This window comes from Marmota marmota, unplaced genomic scaffold (genome assembly GCF_001458135.2).
Source record: "Marmota marmota marmota unplaced genomic scaffold, marMar, whole genome shotgun sequence".
NCBI lineage: Eukaryota > Metazoa > Chordata > Mammalia > Rodentia > Sciuridae > Marmota > Marmota marmota.
In genome coordinates this window covers 27,717,963-27,744,356 of record NW_026000229.1, presented here as the reverse complement: position 1 = coordinate 27,744,356, position 26,394 = coordinate 27,717,963, and the positions used below count along the sequence as shown (strand labels likewise).

Here is a 26,394-nt window from a genome sequence, read left to right as displayed (position 1 = left end):
GCGGCGCAGACCCCCTCCCTCCGCCCGCCTTGCCCGCGCCCCTCCGCTACCCCACACTTGTGCCCCGCGGGGTGCCGCGTTAGCGCTCCTGCGCCCACAGCACCCGGGAGAAGCGAGCGAGGGTCGTGCCCATCTTAGTGGTGGTGGTGGGGGAACTGAGGCTCAGAGATGAAACGTGACTTGCGGGAGACCTACGCGGGGTGAAAGGTCACGGTGGGGTTGCAACTCTGGACTTCCAGCTCCTGAGGGGGGTGAAGTCCCAGAAATACCGTCCTTTCCCTCCACCACTCCCAGGGACTTGATTCGCATCTGGTGGCTCCTGCCCCACGCCTCTGATACCTGCTCTGACACTGGCTAGTTCTGCAGCTTCCACCCCAACAAATCTTTTTTGTTGACTCAAATATACAAAAACATAACTAGTTCTGGCTGCTGAGAAGCTCAGTGGTCTCTGAGACATTAGGAGGCCACCCTTAGTTTTGCTTTTCCTTTCTTCATTGGGCAATCTGGCTCCTGTCCTGGGGGCCGCGGAAGGGGTGGTGTGGGTCAGAGGGCCTCTGTGCACAGGCTCAGCCACGGGGCTTCTAAGCTCCTGTTCAGCCATTTGGCTAAGGGTGACTTTTGAGAACTCTTCCTCACCCCTAGAATGAAGGGTTGCTACATTTTTCTTAAGAACTCGAATTAGTGTCTTAGGGACAACACATCACCCCCTCTCTCCCAGGCATACTTCGCTGTCCTAAGGGCTTTAATGAATAACTCGCTTGATGCTCCCAAGAGTCACCCTGAATGGGCACTATTATCTCCATTTTACAGATGTGGAAACTAGGCACAGAAAAGCTCAGTAATCACTCAGGGGTCACACTGCCAGAAAAAGGGAAAGGCAGGATTTTGGACCCAGCTAGTTTGGCTACATCAACAAGCCTTTGGACTTGGGTGTGGACCATCCAGCCCAAGCCTCCTTTCTTCCCCTTCTCTGAGGCATTCTTAGGTGAAGAATGGGAAGGAAAATCAAGGTTATATATCCTGGAGAGGACAAATGGGGTGTGAAAACTCTTAGCAGGCTTCTCCATACATAGCAGATGATCATTAACTGCCAATTCCCTTCTCCCTGCCAATCAATATAGGTTTATTCATCATTTATCCTTAGCATTTAGCATAATACTGGCATATGGTTGGTATTCAGTTAATGCTAGTTTATCGAGTGGGTATATAAAACAATATATAAAATATAAATGTATATATATATATAAATTATGTCATTAAAATAAGTACATAAATTATGTAAATAGAGAAATGTTTTTATACTATTCAAGTATACATTTAAAATAAAAATAAAATGTGAAGGCAAAATATTACATCTGTTTTTGATCTGAAGTGCCACAAGATTAAAGGCTGGCTTAGGCTCTGTCTACATTGAACTTCCTGGGAGCAAGTGTTGGCTCTGAGATGTGGCCTGGAGCCATCTACTTCTCAGTCTCAGGCTCCTCTTCTGTAATGGGGTAGCACCTTCTTTAGACAATGTAGAGCATTCAGAGCAACGAGTGGCACACACCTTAATATTGTTGAAACTGTTTGATACATTTGAATAATCCACAGGAAGTAATTTAAATGGGACAATGGATTATGGGGTGCACTTCCCACAGGGCTATCTCAGGAGGCCCTGGCAAGGAAGCATCGTTTCCTAGTATCCTTAGACTGATGCTTCTGAACCCACTCTGGGTTGTGTGTAGCCCAGGGTCTCCCTGCCTGTGGAGACTGTGGTGGGTGGCACTTGACACTGGTGTTCTCTGTAAAATAAACCCCAAATAACCTCCAGTCTGGAGAATCTACCATCTAGAGATGAAGTCATGATTGCAAAATGCCTTCCTGTACTTTGGTGTTAACTCCCTTTTAGAAGTGGGGAACCTGGAGATCAGAAAAGTTGGGGTCAGCTACATTTCAGCTGCGGTTGAGTTATAGAGTCACCCCTGTTCATGAAAAGGGTCCTTTGAGGGGCTATGTCTACATGATCTAGAACATCTGGATGAAAAGCCAACTGTCAGTCACTGGATGTCTCCTCAGCCATAGGAATATTTGGGAACCCCCAAGTGCTTGTGGTGGACATGGCTGGTGCTTGACCCCTGGAAGAGTCCTGGCAGGGCCTCTGAGCTGGGAAGAAACTCCCATGCAACAGAGGGATTCTGGGCTCCTCTGCCCACAGAGGAAGTTGTTTAAAACCAGAAGACTTAGATTAATCAACAGAAGGAGGGTAGCCCCCCCACCCCAAGCAGGTTTGTTTTAAGAACTGAATGCCCGCAGTTTTACAATTTGCAGAGCCAAGTTTAGAAAAAAAATGTACTACAGGTAGAGTCCCATTACATGGAGCCCCAAGAGACATCAGAATTACCATGTTGTACCAAAATCTTTTTATGTTTACTTGCCATTTGCTTTTTGGGAGTGATTTTTTCCCCATATTTTTTATTGGTGCATTATAGTTGTACATAATGGTAGGATCCATTTTTACATATTTGTACATGCACACAACAGCAGGTTAGCCATGTAATTTGGCCAATATCATTTCCTGTATCCCCCTCCGCTTTCTGTACTAATCTTTGGAAGTGAATTCTGAAATATTTATTTATTAATTGTAGTTGGACACAATACCTTTGTTTTATTTATTTATTTTTTTAATGTGGTGCTGAGGATTGAACCCAGGGCCTCACATGTGCTAGATGAGTGCTTTACCACTGAGCCACAACCCCAGCTGCCCCCCCCACCCCAAGTAAATTCTCTTTTCAACTGAGTAGAAGCCAGGCATGGTGGTGCATGCCTGCAATCCCAGCAGTTTATGAAATTGAGATAGGAGAATCATGAGTTCAAAGCCAGCCTCAGCAATGGAGAGTTGCTAAGCAACATGGTGAGACCCTGTCTCTAAATAAAATACAAAATAGGGCTGGGGATGGGGCTCAGTGGTCCAGGCCCCTGAGTTCAATCCCTGGTCAAAAAAACAAATTCTTCTATTCTATTCTATTTCCTCTGCCCTCCCCGCCACCCTCCCCTCCACATACATACATTTTTAAAAAATTGGTTGATATTGTGGGAATTTCCAGTTGGGGTTTTCTGGATGAGTGCTTTACCACTTTTCAGCAGGTGGGGGCTGTGCTCAGCCACACTATTTAGCACAGTTTTGCAAATCCTCTGAGACATGACTAATGCCTAGAATTTTAGCCATGCTGTTGGACATGTTTACTGCAAGATCTGAAATGTGTGCGTTAACCACCTCTGGTGAGGACATGATTTTTGTATACTTTGAAAAACAGCTCACATATTTATTGAATGTTTTTTGTACTGGGGCTATTGAAACACCTTATTAAATGAATTCACTGGAGCTTCACAGATTCCGCCTGATGCAGATGATAATAATGTGCTTATTTTCCACATGGGAAAATGGGCTTCAGGAGAGTAATAAGAACTGGTGGCACCTCCACCTAGAACACAAGCAGGACTTGCACCTTATAGTCAACACCCTGTGCCCCTGTACCACACTGCCTCACAAGCCTGGGCATGTGTTCTGTAAACTGATTCTATGGCAACTAATTTTTCACAGGACTGTCATTAAATATTGTTCCAAGACAGGTAATTCACAGTTAAAAAAATAGTAGCACTTACAAGTTCTACACATATTGAGCAGTAGCTGAGTTGTTGTGATTTCTTGAAAACTGTTCTCAGAGCTCTTTGTTTGAAACATTTGTCACAGGAGCCAAATACATTAACTAAGAAGGTCTGATCACACATCTTTCACCCAAGGTGTTGCTGAAAGGAAATAAGAAAGGGCAGGTATGAGAGAAAACCAGTGCTTTTAGATTTGTAGCACCTCTGCTTCCTTCTATGATGGTAGCTGCTTAGACCTATACATGTGGGATAAATCACAGCAGTTAATTTGTAACCTTTGATTTATTGCAATATACTGGGTCAACACCTGAGAAAGCACCAGGGAGTAGTGTTCTTTTTAAGTCAACATGTCTAACTGGTTGTTTTGGTGACTTGCGGAACCCTCTCAGTGGATCTTTGCAGCACAATATCAGTTCTGTGGGGTTTCAGGATGGAAAACATTGTTGTAATGAATACTAAATCTAAAATTTTAAAAACCATTTCCTCCTCTCTGGGTGAACTTTTGGAGTAAAGACAAGAATCAGGAAATGGTGGAGTCTGATCCCAACCAAAAATATGAGGCCGAGTTAGTGTGGAGTTGGTTCCCTGCAAAGCAGGCATCCCATTTATTAACAGGAAGTCAAACATCTAGGTCCTAATTTGCACTCAAAAGTCAAGATGGGCCCAGGCCACCCAAGGGAGGGCATCCTTGGGGAAATAACACCATCTAGTGGCTGAAGATACAGGTTCTGGCTGCCCAGATCCCAGCCCTCTGGTCAGGTGAGTTCCTTGACCTCTCTGAAGCTTTTATTTGCTAGTCTACCAAATAGAAATCTCAAAATCTTTCCTCATAGGATTGTTAGGTGAATTTTAAGATGCAATGCTTAAAGCACTATCTCAAGGTCAGAAATATAGGGGGTGCACCATTGACGTCATGCTAACCTGTGAGTGGTAGCAACAGTAACAGCAGCAGCTTTGTGGAAAAAAAATAATGCAAAGAAAAGAGCAAAAAGAGCCTATGGCAAGACTTGATGAAGGCCCAGACCAAAGCAAGGCAGTGGGGTGGCCTTAGACCATGCTTAGAAAGGAGCAGGAGAGGGGGCTTGACGGGAGAGAGGGAAGAAGAGAGGAGATATCTACAATATGGCCTAGGTTTCTTTTGGGAATTCTGAAGGACTGTGATGTATTGTTGGAAATAGGACAAGGCAGTTAAGTGGGGGAGTTTAGTAGGTGATCCAAAGAGGGTTAAGATTCAAAGAAATGACTCCTCGAACAGATATCTGGGGGCTCTGATCTGAGACTTTCTACACAGCCACACTTGAAAGGGATGTTTTTGTGGGGGAGACGACAATGGGTACACTTCTGAGGGAAATGTCTGTAGAGGTCACCATGGGGCTGGAGAAGGAATGGGAGCTCATGAGTTGGGGGAACTTCCATAACAAAGGGGCAGGGAGGGGCACAGCACTTGAGCACTCTAGGTGACAGAGGAGTAAAGGGCAGTCCCTTAGAGAGCGAAATTACAAGGCAATCACTTACTGACTGCCACAGAGCACTTGGCCCTAGCCTCTCACAACTGCCCCAGGAGGGAGGGAGGCAGGACATCTGTGTCACAGCTAAGGAAATGTGGAGGGACTACACAATGAGGTCAGTGATGGAGCCTGAGCCTGGATGTAGTTTTACTGCAGAGCCAGTGTGATCAAGTTGTTTTGTTTTGTCGTGAAAGGAGAGTTTGCCCATCCTGGGGCTCAGTAAACATCGTCTCCCACTCCCCTACCCTGCAAAGGCTGCCGGTTTTAATGTCAGGCTGAGGACACCCAGTAATAGCATTAGAACAGGCTTTAAGCAGGAGAGCAACATCATTCCAGTGGATTATTCCAGCATTTGTGCTTGCAGAAGTAGGTCAGAGTGAAATGGACAGCAGGGCAGCCAACAAGGTTAGGAGATTATTTCCATGTTACAGAGGAGAGGAAATGAACGTTGGGCAGAGCAGTAGCTACAGGAATGGAAGGCAAGAGCAGCCCAAGGGACTATAGGAAGAGGGAAGAGGAAGTGATGGGAGATTAGGAAAATAGAAGCAGAAAAAATCGCCAATGTTCTTATTGTGGGTAGAGACAACATTTTTCTTCTCTATGAATTTTAATTTTTTTCAAATTATAAAAACTACTTATAATATTCATTACAGATAATTAGGAAACTATTTACCTATATGGCCTACACCAGCAACTGACCTGTTAACACTTTGTTTTCTTCTAGTATCTTTATAAGCATATATGTGTACACTCCTTATATACTATTTTGAACTTCTAGATTTTGCTTAATATGTGTTTTCATCTTTGCATGTTATTCTTTCTTTCTTTCTTTGGTCCTAGGGATCAAACTGAGGGCTTTTGGTGTGCTAGGCAAGCACTCTACCACTGAGCTACACCCCCAGTCTGGGAACACCAGTTTTTAATGGAGATCTTAAGTTTTGAGTCATTTCAGTCTTAAGTCATGTCTCATAGCTAGAATTCTAGGCCTGGGTGGTTAAAAAGGGGAATACTATAAAACAAATCCAAAGTGTTTTTAAACTACATATGTTACTCGTGTTCACTGTAAAAAGTCTGAAAAAAACTCAAAAAGGTTTAAGGAATTAATTACTTATAATCCTCACTGCCAGAGGGGCTCCTTTTCATATTTTGATATATATGAGGTAGATGTTTAAGATCATTGGGGGTCATACTGTTTATGTATATTGTTTATATTTCTATATCCTGATATTTTCATTTGGTATTTGTCATGAGCCATGTTTCATTTTAGTATGTTTCATTATACATATTGTCAATAATCCTTTTTAGGATGAGGGAATTTTTCACAACTAGGGCAAATACCTCAAAGAATATTTTGACAAAAAAAAGTAAAAAATGCTCCCATTTTCACTGAACTTAACTCTGTTAATACTTATAGATTTACCTTTTATGGCAATAGCTTCAGTATTATTCTATACTATGGAGTGTCACAGTTTATTAAACCATCCTCCTATTGTTGGAGACATAGGGTATATTTCAGTTTTTACTTTTAATGTAGTACTCCATTAACTCAATTAAAAATGGGCCAAGGACCCCTCCTGCATTGCTGGTAATAATGTAAAGTGGGGTAGCCATTCTATAATAGTGCAACTGTGGGAAAAAAATGTCATTACTCAGAAAGTTAAATATAGAATTGCTACTATATGGCCCAGCAGCCCAATTCTAGGTATATACCCAAGATAAGTGGGGAGAATTATTACTAGCTAAAAAGTAGAAATTACTCAAATATCCACCAGCTAAAGAATGGATAAATATGTAGTATATCCACATAGCAGATTGTTATTTAGCAATAAAGAAGAATGAAATCTGGTGTGACATTGATGAATGTGGAAAATATTATTTTGTGGGAACTGTCTGAAAAAAGACCACATAAGATTCCGTTTATATGAAAGGTCCAGGATAGGCAAAGCCATAGAGACAGAGAATAGCTTAGTGGTTGTTGAGGGCAGGGGAGGGAGGGGTGGAACTGGGAGTAACTTGCTTGATGGCTATGCAGTTTCTTTTTGAGGTGATGGAAATGCTCTGGAATCAGTGGTGAAGATTGCACATCCTTGTACATATGCTGAACACCACTGAATCTTTTTAAAATGGTGAGTTTTAAGTCATGTGCTTTATATCTCAATAAAAATTATTTTAAAAATGGGCAAAAGACTTGAACAGGCACTCCTCCAATAGTCAAAAATATAAAAATGTGCTGGACATCATTGGTCATCAAAGAAATGCAAATTAAAACCACAGTGTGATACTACTGCTTACATATTGGAATTCTTAAAATAAAAAATATGGCCATATAGAGTAGGGGCAAGAATGTGAGGAATTTAACTGTCTTTCCTTGCTGGTGGGAACGCAAACTGGTACAATTACTTTGAAAACTGGTTGGTTGGACCTACTAGTGTAAACATGCATAAAGTCTGTGATTCAGCAGTTCTACTCTTGGGTATGTAGTCAACAGAAATGAATACTTATTTCCTTAAGAAAATATGAATAAGAATGCTCTAATACCTTTACTCATACAAGTCCCAAGCTAGAAAAATTAAAATGTTCACCAGTGGTAGGCCAGAAAAATAGTGATCTGTTCAGACAACAAAAAAAATGAATAAACTGTTGATACATGCAACAACGTGGATGTATCTCGCAGGCTCCCTACAGCTATAACACGTTCAGTGTCAAAAACCTTCTATCATATACCACAATTTCTTTATCCATTCATCTGTTGTTGCACACCTAGGTTGGTTCCATAGCTAAGCTATTGCAAATTGTGCTTCTATAAATATTGATGTGGCTGCATCATTGTAGTATGCTGATTTTAAATCCTTTGGATATATGCTGAGGAGTGGGATAACCAGGTCAAATAGGGATTCCATTCCTAATTTCAGAGGGATTGCACCAATTTGCAGTTCCACCAATAATGTATGAATTCATGCAACTTGAAGAAAATGAGAATATACAACAACAAATAAACTATAACCCAGGTTCCCACTATATAGGAAGCCCCTGGGAACCTTGGTCTGTATGCACCTGGACACCCTGCTTAGCTTTTAAGAAAACCTGAGTACATTCACCCGTGCTTACCTTCCACAGAGTCACACTTGGAACCGACCAGCCAACAACCAACTGACCAACTAGGCAGGAAGGTGAGAAGTTTCTGCTGCAGTGTGAAGGTGTGAAAGCCACTGGCCCCTAATCTCCTTATGTAGGTATTACGCTCAGCCTTCTTGTTCCTCTCCACCTGCATGACCATGCTCACTCTTGGGCATTCACTTACCCCTTGAACCTCCTGGCCATTCACATGGCTAGGATCTCAGTTAATCCCTGAGGACCACTTCATGGGCCCAATTCTTTGCCCTCTGTAGGATGCAAACTTTGGCATGTTTGATCCCATGAATCTGCATCCACTCCACTGAGCAACCCCGGGACTGCATGTGGTCAGCATCTCTCAGTGTTGCCCCCACCCCCTTCAGCTGTTCAGAACTGATCAAGATTATATGGTGAGTGCTTTCCCTCTCCCCTTCTGTACCAGTAAACTCATGGGCCTCTGCAGGTCTCCTTGTCTCCAAGCAAGATCTGTTCTTTCTCATGACTGACTGCTCTCCCACACTTTGGATCCCTGCCACCTCCAAAAGGACTTTACTCCTTCAGTTCTCTCCCATCTCACCAGCATGAAGATAAATGTGGGGTGGATGGGGTATGACCTCCAGCGGCCCACAGGACAACAGAAAAAAAATGGTTAATGTTATTGGTTTACAGCCCAGAATAAGCACTAACATATAGGCATGAATCCTGAGGTGGGAGACAGAAAGGGAGAGTGTGGGAAGGTCTAGACAGGGCACCAAGGCTCAGAAACTGAGACGATTCCCTACCCAATAGCCCCTCTTTTTGATGCACTTTCAGAGCCCCATGGAGACACAGCCAGAGCCAGTTAGGATGTTTACTTCTTCTCTGAATATTTCATATACTTTAAATGAGATATTTTGAATCTATAAAGATTCTAGTATCTTTCTTACAACCCCTAAAGAAGGGCATAAAACTTGTGCACTGAAGACTTATAATCTAGCAACTACAAGAATCTGACCCAATTCATCTTGTAATTTATTTTATTGAAGTATTATAAAGTTCCATTTCTCATTGTTTTATATACAATGTATTGAAGTGAACTAAAGTAAATCATTTATAATTTGAAAAGACATTAGTACATAGTAGGGTGGCATTGCTTCATCATTATGTGTTATTCCCACTCCTGAGATGTACGTCTCTAGTGCAGAATCACAGTTTTGCCTGAGATCTTGTCAGAGGCACAAGGGGGTCTGGGATTCCTCGGGTGTATAAGAAAGTGGTAGATCCACAGGTCACAGGTCAGGAGTATACATCAAAGGAAACTTTATGATCTGAAGGGAAGGAATGAGAAGGTTTGGGGCATAAGAAATAGCCAGTTTCCATAAAATCTGGGAAACAGATTTCTCAAAAGGGAAAACTGACACAAGTCTTCAGTTACTTTTATTTACTCGTTGGTACCAGGGATTGAATCCAGGGGCCCTTAACCACTGAGCAATGTCCTCAGCCCTTTTTTCATTTTGAGACAGGCTCCTGCTAAGTTGCTTAGGGCCTTGCTAAATTGCTGAAGGAGGCTTTGAATTTTCAATCCTCCTGCCTCAGCCTCCCAAACTGTTGGGGTGACAGGCCTCTGCCACTGCACCTGGTGTCTTCAGTTACTTTTAGTAAAAAATTTAAAAATATATTGGGGTGCTGATTAGGTACAGAAAAACACTTAGGTTGCCTTTTTAAACTTAGTTTTAAAAGTTATTGTATAAAAATATTAAACCATGAAAAAGTATGGCAAATATGTTGGCAGATACAATTTAAAGAAATATTCTTTCAGAGAATATGGTAAATGGCACAGCAACTAAGTCTTGATAATATATTTGTTTTAAATAGATTATATATAAAATACTTCTTATGATTAATTTGAGATTGAGTATTCTCTGAAAAATTAGAGGAGTCTGAAATAAGAAAAAAAAATATATATATATTTATGCTGAGCTGTTTTTAGTAAAACTTAAAAAAAAAAAAGTCATTGCAATCCCTCCCCTCCCAGTAGGCATAGGGAAAGGGGAGTTCGGGTGGGTCTGGTGGCCAAATAAGACTATTTCTTGGAAGACACAGCCATAGAACCAATTTGTGGCTTCATAAATGTCCCTGAGCTTCACAGGAAACTCAAAAACGTTAGAAACCACTGGTCCCCAGATCTCATTCCCTAGTGTGGAGCCCTGTCATAAGATAGATTAGATCAAAGGCATCTAGAAGAAAATATGATCCTTCCAGGGATTCCAGTAAAAGCCAACTGAGATTCTGAAGTGAGATAGGGCCTTTCCAACCACAGCTGGCACATGTGGATTCTTACAAAATGACAGCAGCAGCAGCACCACCACCACCACTGTGAGACAGAGATGTGGCCAGTTGGGAAGAACTTTCTTTTCTTCCTGAAATCACATTCCAAAGCATTTCCAGTTTCAGGGAATAAACCGTGTTCTTCATCTGTGACTTCCCTCAGGCTTGGAGGAACCAGTGCATTGACCTTTTCTCCTGCTATAATCTATTGAGAAAGCCTAGCTTGAAACTGCTGGGGATCTGAATCATTTCCAGAGCATGTGGAGAGGCAGTAAAAGGAAATGTGACTTGAAAGAGGTATTTGGTATCTAACATCAGCTGTGATGAATCCTCCCGGCTATTCAGAAGTGCCTGAAATTAGAACCAGAAGAAAAGTGAGTATGGAAACCAGCGCATTCAGCTTCATTGCTACCTGGAGGTCAAGAGCAGAGAAAACCCAACAGCTGCAGCTTCAACGGAGAACTCCTGTCCACATCCTGTCATCTCACACTGTTCAGCACCTCAGCTCCGAGACAAAAGGTCTGTCCAGCTCTCATGAATCCTTTTGTTCCAGAAGTGAATTTCCCAGAGGATGGGCTGACTATAAATCTGTTTTCTATTCTTATGTATTCTCATGGCATAATTCTAAGTGCAAACTTTGGGTCTTATGGCTGCTTTATATTCTTAAAAATTATGAGGACTTCTTACACCAGTCAGAATGGCAGTCATCAACAAATTCTGAAGAGGATGTGGAGAAAAGGAACACTTACACTGTTGGTGGGATTGTAAATTAGTACAACCACTATGGAAATCAGCATGGAGGTTCTTCAAAAGACTAGGCAGGAACCACCATATGACCTAGCAATACCACTCCTTGATATTTATCCTAAATAATTAAAGTCATCATTGTACGGTGATATACGTATACCCATGTTTATAGCAGCACAGTTTGAAATAGTCAAACTATGGAACCAGTCTAGGTGTCCATCAATGGATGAGCAGATAAAGAAAATGTGGTATATACACAATGGAGTTTTATTCAGCCATAAAGAAAAATGAAGTCATGACATTTGAAGGAAAATGATGGAACTAGATAACATTATGTTAAATGAAAACCAGAAGGTCAAAGGTCACGTTTTCTCTTACATGCAGCAATTAGAGAGGAAAAAGAAAAGAAAGGAGGGGGCAGATCTCATGAAAACCCACAGGGAGATCAGTAGAGGAATGGGACCCAGGAGTGGGAGGTGGGAAGGGAAGGAGGAAGTTCTGAGGAGTGATATTGGCCAAATTATATTGTTACAATATTGGCATGTATAGATTTGTAGTAACAGATCACATCATTATGTACAATTATAATGTACCAATAAACAATGTGGAAAAAATTTATGAGGACTCCAAAGAGCTTTTATGTATGTGGCTGTAATTATTGACATTTATTGTATCAATAATTAAAGTAACAATTTAAAATATTCACTAATTCACTGGGATAATAATAAATCCAGTACATGTTAAACATAACATTTTCAATGAAAAAGAACTAATTTTCAAAAAAAAAGACTTAGAAGTGATATTTCCTATTTCTATAAATCTCTTTAATGTCTGATTTAATATAAGACACATGACGTAAGATATTATATCTGCTTATGCACTCAATCTGCTGTGAGATGTTATTTTGGTTGAAGTAGATGAGAAAAATCCTGCCTCATCCAGGTTATGTCTTTGGGAAAAGGAAGGATTTTGCAGACCTAGGAAGGAGTCTCAAGGACCCCTCCCCCCACCCCAGAACCTTCAAACCAAACTTGGGGAACTGCTGTCCTAGTTCACTGGGGAAAGAAACTTTAGGGATTACATAAGAAAACCAGATATGCAGGTCCCTGTTTCTATTCAGCTGTGCCCATCTGTGCTGTATTTCAAGACCAATCAGAAACAAGATGGGCTGAAAGATCAATCACAGCAGCTGAGACCCAGTTTGAGTGTTTTCATTCCCTTCCCACCAGGACTAAAATGGATTCTGAAAGCTGGGAACATTTCTATTGCCTTTGAGCTGGGTGTCTTTCATTTGCACGTATGGTAAAATGTACTTTAACCTTGGATTTCAAGGTTATTTCAAGGTTAATTATGTATCAGTGGCTTATATCATACTTAACAGGTAAAATTAAAAGGCACATCCTGAAGAATCTCACCTGTACTTTTCGAACAAAGGATGGAGTCACTCTTTTCTCGAAGTCATCTATAGGTGTGTATGAATTAAGGATCTTTATGATCTGCAAATATCACATAACATGGTATTAGATCACGAAAGACAACACTCTGATCATGTAATAACAGTCATGGAATTTTGAGAACCACAGTTCGTTCTTTTATACTGTCATTTGGCTCAGGAATCATGTTTTCTATTTCCAACAAAAGAGAAAACAAGGGGAGAAGGGTGTAGAAGACAAGCAAACACAAATAACATAATTAGATGACAGTAAAGGAACCCCCCTTTCCAACTTCCCTGCCTCCCATGTGTGCACCCTTCACACATGCACATGTATGAGTTTAATGGCCAGAGAGATATCACATACGTGTTTGTGTTTTGAGGCTTAGAGTTAGTATCTAATATATATTTAGTAGGCAAAAGGGTGGGCCCTGGGAGACAAGTGTGCTCTGTGAACACAAAGTCCAGCGCAACCCCGCTGACTGAGCCAGGAAAAGCCATGGCAATCCATGATCTGTCCTAGAAGATCCAGGGAGGCACTAGGGAAGTCTGGTCACCTGCACAGCTGACAATGAGGTGCAGCGTTCGTAGATCTCCTTGGCATCGCTGTCTGTGGTCTTCTTGACCTGGAGCAACCAGGCTGCCTGAGAGAGGGGCTCCAAAGTTTCCTTGGCTAAGCTGTTCTGCAAATTCTTATCTTTAAGCCATTCTTCTAAGTAGCTGATGTTGCACCTGGAGTGAAAGGCAGAGGAGCACAGAACACTTCAGGGAAGATGCCAAATCCCCCAGTGTGTCCCACACAGTTTACAGAGATCTTAGGAGCCGGGTCCAGCAGTCTCATCTCTAACAGGAGGGGATGGATGAGATGACCAGCTTTCTGGATCCATGGTTCTAAGGGTCATGTTGGTCTGAAGTAAGGAGCTGGAATAGCTATGCACTTGAGGGAAATCTGAGTAAAGAATAATGACTACAGTAATTTTCAAAGTTCAGTTTTGAAAAATCTATAAAAGGACCAAAACAATAATATTTGAAGAGAAGATTTCTGTAGGATAAAACATTGATTTCTTTTCCTGAATTGGCAGAAATGTTTCATTTGGTTGGAAACTTGCTTTCGGTCAACTGGGTTTTCATTCTTGTTTCTGTCGCTAATTATTACAGGTTTACGAGTTAAGAGGCACTGATTTTAGTGCCACCAATCAGTGTTGAGCTTAGGAATTCATCAGCTTCTCTGGATATGATGAAAGTGTGGAGAACATTCATACATTGCAAACACATTGCTAATGGGAATGTAAAATTACGCAACTGCTGTGGAAAGTAATCTTGTAGTTTCTAGAAATTAAACATATAGTTACTGTATGACCCAGTGCTACAGTTTGGATCTTGGATGTCCCCCAAAGACCCATGGTCCCTAACAGGTGGTGCTACTGGAAGGTGGTGAGACCTTTAAGAGATGGGACCTAATGAGAGGAAATTGGGTCACTGGGGGCATGCTCCTGAAGGGGATCCTGGGATCCTGGCCCTTTCTCTTCCTCTCTTTTTGTTTCCTGGCCATCATGCACTCTCTACCATGATATACTGCCTTGCCACAGGCCCAAAAGCAATAGATTTGTCTATCTGTAGACTGAAACCTCAACCATTCTGAGCCAAAATAAAACTTTGCTCTTTATAAGTTGATTACCACAGGTATTTTGTTATGTTTTTTGACAAAAAGCTAACATACCAGTGATTCTAATAATAGATATATATACTCAAGAGGACTAAAAATATGTCCATATAAAAAACTGTACAACAAATATTTTAGGTCCATCAAATGGACCTAAAATTGTGAAAACAACCCAAATGTCATCTATCAACTGATGAGTGGGTAAGCAAATCGTAGCATATACAATACAATGAGATATTTTTCAACAAGAAAAAAATATTAGGAGTTGATATCTGCTCCATGGAAGAATTTCCTCTTAAGTGAAGGAAGCCAAACACAAAGACAGCATATTTTATGATTCTGTTGATTTAAAAATGTTTAAAAATACACAAAATATGTAGTGAAAGAGAATATATAAGCAGTTGCCCAGGTTGGTGAGAGTATGTTGGGGTGGGGTGGAGTGTGGGTGGGGGAAAAGAGTAGCTGCTAATGTGTATAAGATTTCTTTTTGGGGTTGATGAAAAGATTCTAAATCACATTGTGGTGATGCTTACGCAAACCGCTGAACTATTTGCACTTTAACTTGGAAGAGCACTACGATATGTAATATCAATGAAACTGTTAATAAAAAGTTTGAGTATTAGACATCAATTAGGTGATCCTGAAGGTCGATCTCAGTTGATCATTGAAGTTATCTCCAAGGTCAGTTCCAGCTGTGGCCTTCCAGATTGGCAACTCCCCATGTGGGTCTTCTCTCTAATTATGAACTGGGGCAGTAATGCTGATTTATGTGCTCCATAGGGACGGAATGAGTACATTGGTCTCCTTTGTTGCATTGTTGCAAAGAACTAGTTTGAGTTCTTATGACTTGCAGTTTTTATTGCAACAGATTCTTAATGGACTTCCCATCTCACCCCTTCCAATCCACCCTATTCAATCCTGCCGTAATCCTTTCTAATTCTGAACTCAGCATGCTAATCCTCCCATCTGTGAATGTGTATGCGGTTCTGGTTCTTGGGGAGAGAGAATAAGCATATTCCATCTTCTCTCTCCCACTGAATGGGGTATAAAACCTGGACAGACTGCATGGAGCAGCTGTCTAAGGTCTCTGAAAGGTAAAAAGTAGCAGGTGTGTTGAGGAAGATGACCAAAGTTTAAAACACTTCCAAATTGACAGTGAGTTTACCAATTTCTCTCCCATTCACTGGCTTGAACTCAATGCAGCCTGAAACTCAAAAGTGGGATTAAGGCTGGGGTTGTAGCCCAGTGGTAGAACACTTGCCTAGCATGCGTGAGGCACTGGGTTCGATTCTCAGCATGGCATATAATAACTAAAGTAAAGATCCATTGACAATTAAAAAAATTAAAAAAAGTGGGCATTAACAATAAGAAGCTCGAGGAGGGGACCCCTGGTTCTGGCTGAAGAGCTAAAAAGGAATTCCCAAGGCTGAGAGAGGGAGGGTGGAAATATCCTGCTTTTATATTTAGTTCATCATCATCATCATTATTATCCATAAGACAACTATAACATAAAGTAGGGAGCATAAAGGGGCTTATGTAAGATTTTTATAGTCCACTTGACATAGTAAGATTGATTCTTACTAAAAATTCTTCAAAAAGATATGGTTAAAATGCACTAAGTAAATTAAAAGAGATACTAAAAAATGTTCAAATAACACTAAAGACAAAAAAAAAAAAAAAAAAAGAAAAAGAAAATTGGAGAAACAAACAGAAGGATACTGGGAGTGGGTGGCACACACCTGTAATCCCAGTGATTGGGGAGGTTGGGGCAGGAGGAGTGCAAGTTTGAGGTCAGCCTCAGCAATTTAGTGAGCTCCTTAGCAACTTAGTGAGACCCTGTCCCGAAATAAAACATAAAAAGGGATGGGGATGTAGATCAGTGGTAAAGTGCCCCTGGGTTTAATTCCCAGCACCAAAAACAAAAACACAAAGAACAAATAGAAAATAATGAGATGGCAGACCTAATTCTAAATATATCAGTAATTACATTAAATTAAGATGGTCTAAATATCCTATTTAAGGAGCACAGATTGTCCTGTTGGATTTTAAAAAGTACCCCAACACCCTAATATATGCTGCCTATGAGAAACTCACTTTGAATATGATATATGTAGATTAAAATAATGGGAAAAATATACTATGAAAATGCTAATCAAAGAAATATGGAGTAGCTATGTAATTTCAGATTTAAAAAAAAGAAGACTTCAGGGAAGAGGAAATTACCAGGAAGGGATAAAGAGGAACATAACATAATCATAGGAGGGTCAACTCACCAAGAAGACAAAACAATTCTTAATAGGTGTGCATCTAACAAAAGGCTTCAAATAACCACAAGCAAACACAGACAGATTGCAAGGAGAAACAAACAAATCCATAAGTATAGTTGAAGACTTCAACATTTCTGTACTAATTATTAGAACTGGTAGAAAAATTAGCAAATATATAGAGCTGAACCTATTCATCAACAAACTGTGTTGATTTGATATTTTATTCAAACATTAACCCAATGCCATGATATGCATTCTTTCCAAATGAACATAGAACATTCACAAAAATGGACCATATTCTGTGTTATAAAAGCAATTATAACAAATTTAAAAGAATTGAAATCATACAAATTATGTTTTTCTTAACTGTTAATAAATTTAGAAATAAAACTGGGAAAGTCCTGAGCAAAGTGGGATGGTTGGTCACTCTGGTGTCATAATCCATGCCCTTAGTCCCTGGGAACTACCGTTCTACTTTCTGTTTCTAAAGCATGTTCTGTGACCACCATGGAATTAAATTAAACATCAATAACAGAAAGATGATAAGAAAGTCTCCAAACACCTGGAGATTAAACAACACAGATGACACTTGGGTCAGACAGTAGGCCTTAGGGAAACTTAAAATAGATTTTGAATCGAACAAAGATGAAAATATAAACATACCAAAATCTGTGGGTTGGAGCTAAAGTAGAGCTTAGAGGGAAATTAATAGCATTAAAGGCTTATGTGGAAAAAAAAGAAAAGCCTCAAAGTCAATCATCAAAACTTCTACTTTAAGACACTAGAAAAAGCAGAGCAAAATAAATCAAGTCAGCAGAATGAATGAAATAATGATGATAATATGAGAGATCAAGAAAATTAGAAACAAAAGTAGAGGAAAATCAATGAAACCAACAACTGGTTCTTTGGAAAGATTGATAATATTGACAAACTTATAGCAAGACTGATGAAGAAAAAAAAGAGAAGTCACAGATTTCCGATATCAATTACTCAAAAAGGCACAACATTACAAATCCTGCAGAAATTAAAAGCATAATAAAAACTTATTAAGAGCAACTCTATGCATGTAAACTCAATAATTTAGATGAAATGCACTGATTTCTCAAAAAGCAGACAACCTGAACTCACCCAAGATGAAATCTACAATCTGCATAGTCCCATGACTATTAAATTGAACTCATATTTTAAAGCCTCTGAAAAAGAAAACATCTACTGTAGCTGCTGAGGAGGTAAAGTATGCATGGTTCACCAGGCCTTCCATTCTCTGTCTCTAAAAAGTTCTCCCATCATTCCTGGGTGCACAGTTCTAAAGGGGCTTTTCATTCTCTGTCTTTAGTTTTTCCTTCATTTCAGCTTGTGCTCATTGAGCTACTTCTTGATCTGTTAAAATCCTACCTGTCCTTTAAGACCCAAATCAATGCCTTTTATATTCTCCCCATATTTCCTCAGGCTAGAAAGCAAGGTATTTACTTGGGCCACATTTTCTAGTTCCTATTCTGGCAGCCAGAAAGCAGAGTCAGTTTTCAAGCTACTCTATGCACTATATATACTTTTCATTGATTCTGATTTTCTACTTGTTTTCATGTTTTGTTGCTTATATTCATCAAAAAATCTTTTGCATGCCTTGCTTATGGCAGGTGCTTAAATATATGAATAAGTGAATGTTGTTAAAATGTACATGCTACCCGTTGCCTTCTAACGCTGGCACCACCTCTAGCTTGTGGAGTTCCAGCCCAAGGAGAAGTGGGGTAAGTAGGCAGGCCTTTCTACCGTGGCTCTTACAAAGTTACTCAGTGGTTGAGTGCCTCTGAGTTCAATTCCCAGTTTGAGTGCCTCTGAGTTCAATTCCCAGTGAGTCATGCATCTCACTCATGTCTCCTTTTACTCAAGTCCCCATTCAGTTTAGGTGTATGGCTTTAAAGAGGGCTGCAATCTATCTCAGAGGGCACAGGGCATCTGCTTAGAGCTTGCAAAATAAACAGAACTCTTTACTTTCTCAATGAAGAGAAAAAAACCCTGCAAAGGCCAGTCCTTCCGAACACTCCTTTGCATCTACAACCTGGTGTTATGGGAATTTGTCAGCCATCTTTGTGGGGCTGCCCAACTCCAAGTTTCACTAGTCTAAAGAGATATGATGGATGCCTCACATTTATTTCTAGGCTCAAAAGACTCTGTCACCTTCCCTCACATTACCATCATCACCACCCCCAGCTCTCAAATCACACACAGGTGCCCACTTCCTGTATACATTCTCCGAATCATAAACATCTCCCCTGTAGCTCCACTGTTACTCCTTTGCCCACTTCCCTGCCTGGAAGTTCTTCTCCTTCAACTTTACCACTCAGTGCAAACTCTCTGGCTTTCTCAGTTTTCCAACCACAATAATCTCTTTTCTCTGAAGCATTTCCTGCACCACTTGCTTGTGATTTACATGGTTGTATTGAATTGTTATTTAGCTGCTTTGAGCTTCTCAAAGGTGGAGATCCTATAGACTTTTCCACTGTTCCCTGTGTTCTCAGCCTGGTTTCTCCACAGATAAAGTGGCCAATACTGGTAGAGTGTATGGTAACCCTGGAAGGCCAGAATTTAAAATATACAATTACTGGTTCTCAGCTACAGTCACTATGCCAGAGCTTCAAGATGGTGGTGTGGGGGGTGGGGGTGGGGGACATGCCACCATCAACATCTCCAAGGCTCTAAGTGTCCTGCGCACTCCTACAGTACCACCCCTGTGCATCTGATGCTGGGGTGTGTGTTGCATCTACACTGGGAATTGAACTCAGAGGCACTCAACCACTGAGCCACATCCCCAGCCCTATTTTATATTTTATTTAGAGACAGGGTCTCACTGAGTTGCTTAGCACTCTTTCGGGCCAGCCTCCCCAGATTAGCGGCGGTTTATGGGCTTTACCTTATCTGCATCCCTTTCCTGCAGGAGCACATGTCCTTGCGCAGGAAGAGGCTATTCAGGGTGACTGCCCCAATCAAGAAGAACAGTTGCTTCACTGCCTGCCTCACGAGCTCCGGGTCCAGGCCATTCTGGCACATGGTGGTGTAGAAATAGCTCAGCTGCTGCAGGATGGAGGTCATCGTGTAGGCGTCCGTGTCATCAATGCTGGATGACCGCTTCCGGAAGCCCGTGGGCTTCAGGCCGGAGATGCCCTGCAGACTCTCATACTCCAGCATGCCGGGCACTAAGGGGAGAAATAGAAGCACTTCTCACACAGGGGCACGTCAGAGAACATGTCCCACTGCCTTTGTGTGTCTGACGAAGGAGATGGCACACTTTCTTACAAGAGTCAGTGGATGTAGTTGAGATAGAAAAAGCAAGAGTCAAGGATTTGGGAGCATGGGGGTGCTGGGCAGGGGTGGGGGGGATACAATGGACAGCTCTCCCGCAGGGCCAAGCTCCTTACAGGCTTGATGCCACTCTTAACTCAGAGGAAGGAGAGCTGTTCAGCAATAACTCAGGGCCTAAGGCATTTTAGTTTCAGAAAACTGAGCAAAGTATACAAGAATTTAAATGGGACTTTTAAAGCTCCAGAAATAGCTACCTAAGAAGTAGAGAGATCACATCAATGATAGAAGCTCCCATGTTTTCTTTCAGGATGGATCATCTTTACAGAAAGAAAACTACCAGCTGTGTACTATTATTAATGGAATCATTTTGAGCAAGAAAAGAATGAAAAGGTGTGCATTTATGTTTTCTTGGTTTTTAAAATTATGTTACTCATAATCAAACATTCCTAACACCAAGCCTATGTTTTAAAAAGTTTCAGTGTTACTATGAATATTTTTTTGGTCATCAACTCTCTTCTTACCTATTATTGGTTGGATGTTATTTTCCATTATGATAATGAACTGATGATATATTCGTATGGCCACATCACTAAGAATCTGTCTGTATTCTGAAAGGTCAAAATTGTTCAAGCAATTCTTATTCTGATGTGGACTGTTATGCTTCATAAATTCCTGAAAGCAATTTTGAGCATATTGATATTAGAACACAATAGATACGTAGAGAATTGAAAGTACTATCTCTACTAATGATATTATAATCAGCATCTACTATAGCTTGTACACCTTAAAACTTCATGTCTGCTTTGTTTCAAATGAGTCCTTGAAGTTTGGGGTAATATTTATTTTCTATTAAAAAATGACACCATTTTCCTTAATGATCTGCCAGTCATCCTGTCACTGCACTTCCTTACAAACATGCCCTGGAGCCTGGGACTAAGAGGAAAACAACTCCCACAGAAGCTCACAGAAAAAACTGCAAAGCTCCCAAGGAAACCAACTGCTGTTTAGAGGTCTTTAGATGGAGTAGCCTTACAATTACAAGGTCTAGATAAATTTGAGATGTTTTAAAATGTATATTATGGACTGAATGTCTGTGTCTCCCTCAAATTCATATGTTGAAGCCCTAATTCCCTCTAATAGGTGTGGCTATACTTGGAGAAGGATCCTTTAAGGAAGTAATTAAGGTCAAGTGAAAGCCAGGGTGGGTCCCTGATCTGATACGATTGGTGTCCTCATAAAAAGAGACAACACAGAGCCCACTCACTCACCCTCTGTCATTCCCTCTGCACACAGAAAAGGACACAGGGTGAAGGTGGCTCTCTGAAAGCCAGGTACAGAGCCCTCATCAGGAACTGAGAATCTGTCAGGATGGTGAGAAAACAAGTTTCTATTGTGTAAGCCACCTGGTCTAGGGTATTTAATTTAGTCCCAAATACACTAACACAATATATTTAATACGTTCAAAGAGATTTAAAAAATTAAAAATAGGACATTATGATAAGAGGTAGTGGGAAAAAACAACAGAAATTTAGAAATAAAAGTATAGTAAGTAATTGAAAAATTACTCAAACTTAGAAAAGAGTACTCCCTATGTGGCTAAAGGACACAAAGAAAGAACCCTAAAATAAATGGTGTTGAATAATATCCTCTTCCATTATCATCTCACAGATGCCAGTTTGTCTTAACTAGACTGATCCATGGTACCTCCTGCCCTTCCTCTTACCCCTTGGTGATTTTTAGTCAGATTTTTTTTTTTAAGTTGGAGATTCTTATTTCTCTTTTTGTTTTCTAGTACTGGCAGGATTATTTTTATGCTTTATTTTACCTTCACTTCATTGGAATGATTGGCTATCCACATGGAATAAGATATGAGATCATTACCTCACACATTATTTGGGATTGATAAAAATTGCACCAAGTTTGGAGAGGTAAAACCATAATTGTGGACTCTAAATTCTAAACTGTAAAATTCTAGAAGGGAATATATTCATGATCTTGGGTAGAGAATTCTTAAGACACAAATCATGAAAGAATAGGATTAATGGATTTAGTACATAAAAATAAAAAAAGAACTATGTATGACAAAGGACTCCATAAAGAAAATTAGAAAATAAACCACAGTACATCCATCATAATATGTAAAGACTTTCTACAAACCAACAAGAAAAACATCAGCTCTAAGAAAAATGGAGAAAATATGTGATTAGGCAATTTAAAAGGAAACACAAATTACCAATAAGCCTCTGAAATGATGCTTGACCTCACTAGTAATCAAGCAAATAAGATTCAAGTAAAAATGTATCATTTTATATTCATGAAAATTGGTAAATAACAACATGTTAATACTAAATGTTGAAGGTATGAGACATTGGAAGCTTCAGACATTGCTGGTGGGATTATAAATAGTACAACCATTTTAGAAAGCCACAAAACCCCTAAGAGGCACTTTGTTCTTTTCATTCAATGAAGTTTTTCTCTGTGAGTTCTTGAAAGTGAAGAACTACTTCATGGCATCAGCTCCAAGAAGCAGAGTTGGATTGTAAAGGAATTCTATTTACAAATCGTGGAAAAACAATCAGAATCTATAGAGAACAGCTCACAAGAAATAAGCACATTGGACCAGAGGCTATATTTTGGAGTCATAATACCAAAAACTTTGAAATGTCCCAACCAGAAGGACGTGGCCTGTGGTGTACACCCGAGTGTCTGACAGGGGACATGCCTCTGGTCTCTTGGGTGAAGGGGAAGCCAGAAGCCAGTTGGAACACTGGCTGTCTCTGGAGCTGAGTGTCCCAGTTCCTAACCCCTATGTGAGCTCTGGATCAGGAGAAGGTCAGAGGCCAGCAGTCAGCACAAGACACAAAGCAGGGCAGTATCCTACCTCTTCTCCACTGTACTGCTTCAGGCAGTTGAGGAAGTGACACGTATTGGAAAGCCAAAAGGACAGCATCTCAAAGTCTTCTAAATGGTCCTAAAAAAATAAGATAACGCTGGACTTGGTGATGACTGGTGTGTCTGAGCCAAGAGCAGATGTATCTTACCTGTTTGGTTTATTGTTGGCTTTTGAGCAAAATTAACTTTTACTTTTATTCACTAAAGCCTCGATCAAATTTATGCTGTAATAATAAGAGCTTCTATTTCTATAGTAGGTGCATTTTGCAACATAGTTCTGTGCAAATTATGTCTGTAGTTATGAAGCCTGCAGAAGGCACTGCAGGAATGCCTGAGAAATGTCAGTCTCACGTTCTGAACGGGAGGACAGATATAACAGATGTAGGAACAGATAAATAGGTGGTCAAGTGCCCACATGATTGATGTAGTCCGTGCTGCAAAAGCTCAGAGGACAGAGAGATGATGGGGAACCACAGGGGGTGAAAATCTCATGAGAGAGGTGGAAGGATCTGCCTCTTAAAGCACAGGGTGGAGAGAGGAAAGCCGTGGAGAAGGAGAGCAGGAGTGAGCAAGAGGCAGAGGCACAGTGATCATGATCAAAGAGGTACAAGGAAGACTTGGAAAATCCTGGAATTTGGAAAACAAGGGAGAAGCGTTTCAAGAAGACGGGTGATAATACTTTAGTCAATTTCAGGAGAATAAAAACCAAAGCAATACCATTGGATTCAGTGGAGGAGTTATTTTAGGTATTTTAATAGATTGTGGGGTACTACATCTTTGTCATTCCAGATTGCAAGGAGTGATAAAGAGAATTGATGGAGCCTCCTAGTAGACGCACTTTGGCAGGCAGAAGGGGGGAGGAAAAGGAACAGTGGCTGAAGAGGACATGTGGCCCAGATGAGCACTGGTGTATTGGAGGTGGGGCAGGGGCAGGTCCTAGGCACAGACAAAGGCAGACGGAGGTGTCCATGGAGAATTTGAGACTGAAGTTGCTGGCAAGAAAGGGCTTTTGTAATTTTCATGCCAAGCATCTTTTGGTGTATAAATATTTAGCTAAACATTTCAGAGCATCAAGATGAGATAAATATTGTGTGCCTACGGCTGGCACACAATGTGAGTTTGTCTTGTTTTAAGAAAACTCATTTATGAAAACATGAATAAGGAAAATGTCAATTTAAGGAAGCCCTTTCAACAACATTCCACTGACTCTATGAAGATAGTGACTATAAAGAGTATAGCACAAAGCAAATGCTCATTTTCTTTAACACCAGATGAAAAATGAATTACTGGTACAATTTTTTTTTTCTTGGAGGAGAGGGGGAAAATGCCCATATTCTGACCTCTCAAACATCTACTTTTTAAAAATAATTCTTTCCTTTTGTTAGAGTAATTTAAATAGGGTTTAACTCTTCGAGAAAATATATTTTGGGGCTGGGGTTGTGACTTAGTAATAGAGCACTTTCCTAGCACATGTGAGGCACTGGGTTACATCCTCAGCACCACATAAAAATAAATAAATAATATAAAAGTATTGTGTCCACCTACAACTAATTTTTTTTTAAAAAGAAAATATATTTTGCTAAAAGTGAGGTAAGTATTCCTTCAACTAAAACATTCAAATATATCCCAACATCAAATGGTGCTTCTCTTTTGGAGGGGCATGAAAAACAGTGGATCTATATTTTATTGTTCCTTTTTCATGTGGATCAGTATGTTATAATAGCTAGAAACTTGGGCTTTTAACTGAAAACTGGATGGTTATTTCCTAGAAAGAGAGAAAACAGATTTGGTACTAACTCCACTTACTGTGGTTAATGGAATTTTCTAACTGAACACACATAAAGTCCAGCTTTGTACTTTATCAACCACCCTACCCATGCTCTGGTAGCTGGATATCCCAGGATCCAGGTTGAACCAAGCATTACCTAAGAGCTCTTTTTATACAGAGCTTCCACCCCTGTGACAAGGATCTGGTCTGTTTAAAAAGATATCTGAGTCTTAGTTACAATTATTTTCTCATTTATCACTTAAGAGTTTCCAGGAAAAAAGAAAAAATAAATCCAGTAAGTGCAGAATGGTTTTAGGAATATGTTGCAGCTGGAAAGGAAATTGACAATGAACTATATCTTATTGTTACATCAGTATTCACATAACTCTTTTCCTTTTTATTGTCACTTTTTTTTTATTGCCTACATGTCACACCATGAGAAATTTAGATAGTAACTTCTGATTACGCACTACACATACAGGATCTGTATCCCATGGTGGGACATAGACGGATAGGCATGGATTCCCTACCACCCAGCAGCAAACTCCTGTTGGTGTAGTTGCCCAGTCTTTCCATTGAGGAGAATGTCCTAGGGATTGGCATTCAGCAAGCTGGAAGGAATCTGGGTCCCTGCATGACTGTGTGGAGCACAGCCTTCTTCCAACATAATGGCTCATTATGAGAAGAGGAAAACCTCCATTTTCTTTCATGCATTGCATATTTGGGATGGGTAGATGGGAGTGGTCTCTCAGCTACAGTAGCTTAGCCTTATAAAGCCACTAACCTAACAAAGACACAGGTCATCTTCATTTCTGGACTGGGGAGAACAGTACATTATGTGATTTTAGGAGGGAAAAGTGTATCATTGCCAAAGGAAGAGATGAGTAATTTTTCACTTCTTCCCATTCCTCATCATTCATGCTTGCTACACTGTTAGAACACATATGCCTCACAGCTGGTAATCTCGAAGCTATTCTATTCTCCTAAGGGAATAGAAGTAATGAGGTAGTAGGTCATAGGTTGTAGTCTCACTGGTAAGGTTTTGAGGTGCTAGGGGTTGAACTTAGGGCCTCATACATGTTAGACAAGAGCTCTACCACTGAATTATATCCCCAACCTTATTTATTTTATTTTGAGACAGGGTTTCACTCAGTTGCCAAAGCTGGGCTAAACTTGTGATTCCCCCTGCCTCAGTCTCCTGAGTAGCTGGAATTGCAGGTGTGCATTTCCATACTTAGCACTTCTGAGATCTGTTGACAGATTCTTGTCCACTTGTCTTTCCCTGACAGCTTGACCTCTTTCATTAGTTGGGCCTCAAACTGGTTTGAGGAATTATGTGGCTCACTCAAGACTGGACACTAAGGGTAGGTAAAGAATGGGCATCCAGTTGTTCCCATTGGTGCACACCGAGGGCCAATGTCAAAGGCGATTCCTTACCTTAACCACCTGCTTGATGCCATTAATGGTGCTGTTCATGAGGGACTTCAGCATGTTGGCATCATTTAAAGAGTCTGCATAGCGTACACACATGAACAGGATGTGAGCCGGCAGTCCGGGGATCATGTTCACAACCACACCACGGGGCTTCAGATCTGGAGCAGAGAGAGCCAGTGAGGACCAGAGCTGATGGGTCAGCTCTCCTCCTGAGGACCCTTGGTTGTGGGCAGGGGATTTGGTCATTTTTCTGCACTTCATGCAGAGCCTGAACACTCAGGGGTTTCTTTTCTCTTTGAGGAATTCCTTCTGGG

The 26,394-nt window shown here is 40.6% G+C and overlaps 1 protein-coding gene and 1 long non-coding RNA gene across 5 annotated transcripts in view; one reads left to right on the top strand and one right to left on the bottom strand.

Moving 5' to 3' along the window:
* Positions 1-7,155: 7,155 nt before the first annotated feature.
* On the top strand, positions 7,156-10,875 carry LOC125613395. The gene is made up of 4 exons (XR_007343973.1): positions 7,156-7,282; positions 8,274-8,385; positions 8,546-8,680; positions 10,741-10,875. It is a non-coding gene; the product is annotated as an uncharacterized LOC125613395 (long non-coding RNA).
* Myo5c (myosin VC) overlaps positions 9,269-26,394 on the bottom strand; it is a 92,149-nt gene continuing 75,023 nt past the window's right edge. For 3 of the 4 annotated variants that reach the window (XM_015480646.2, XM_048793763.1, XM_048793764.1), the window contains 7 exons: positions 26,084-26,238; positions 22,868-22,957; positions 20,508-20,658; positions 19,598-19,880; positions 13,314-13,488; positions 12,740-12,820; positions 9,269-10,928 (listed from right to left, as the gene is read on the bottom strand). In XM_015480646.2, coding sequence (XP_015336132.1) covers positions 10,776-10,928; positions 12,740-12,820; positions 13,314-13,488; positions 19,598-19,880; positions 20,508-20,658; positions 22,868-22,957; positions 26,084-26,238 — 1,088 coding nt within the window. In that variant the 3' untranslated portion in view covers positions 9,269-10,775. Of the gene's footprint in view, positions 10,929-12,739; positions 12,821-13,313; positions 13,489-19,597; positions 19,881-20,507; positions 20,659-22,867; positions 22,958-26,083; positions 26,239-26,394 lie in introns of those variants that run through there. The other variant, XR_007343972.1, reaches the window with a different exon arrangement.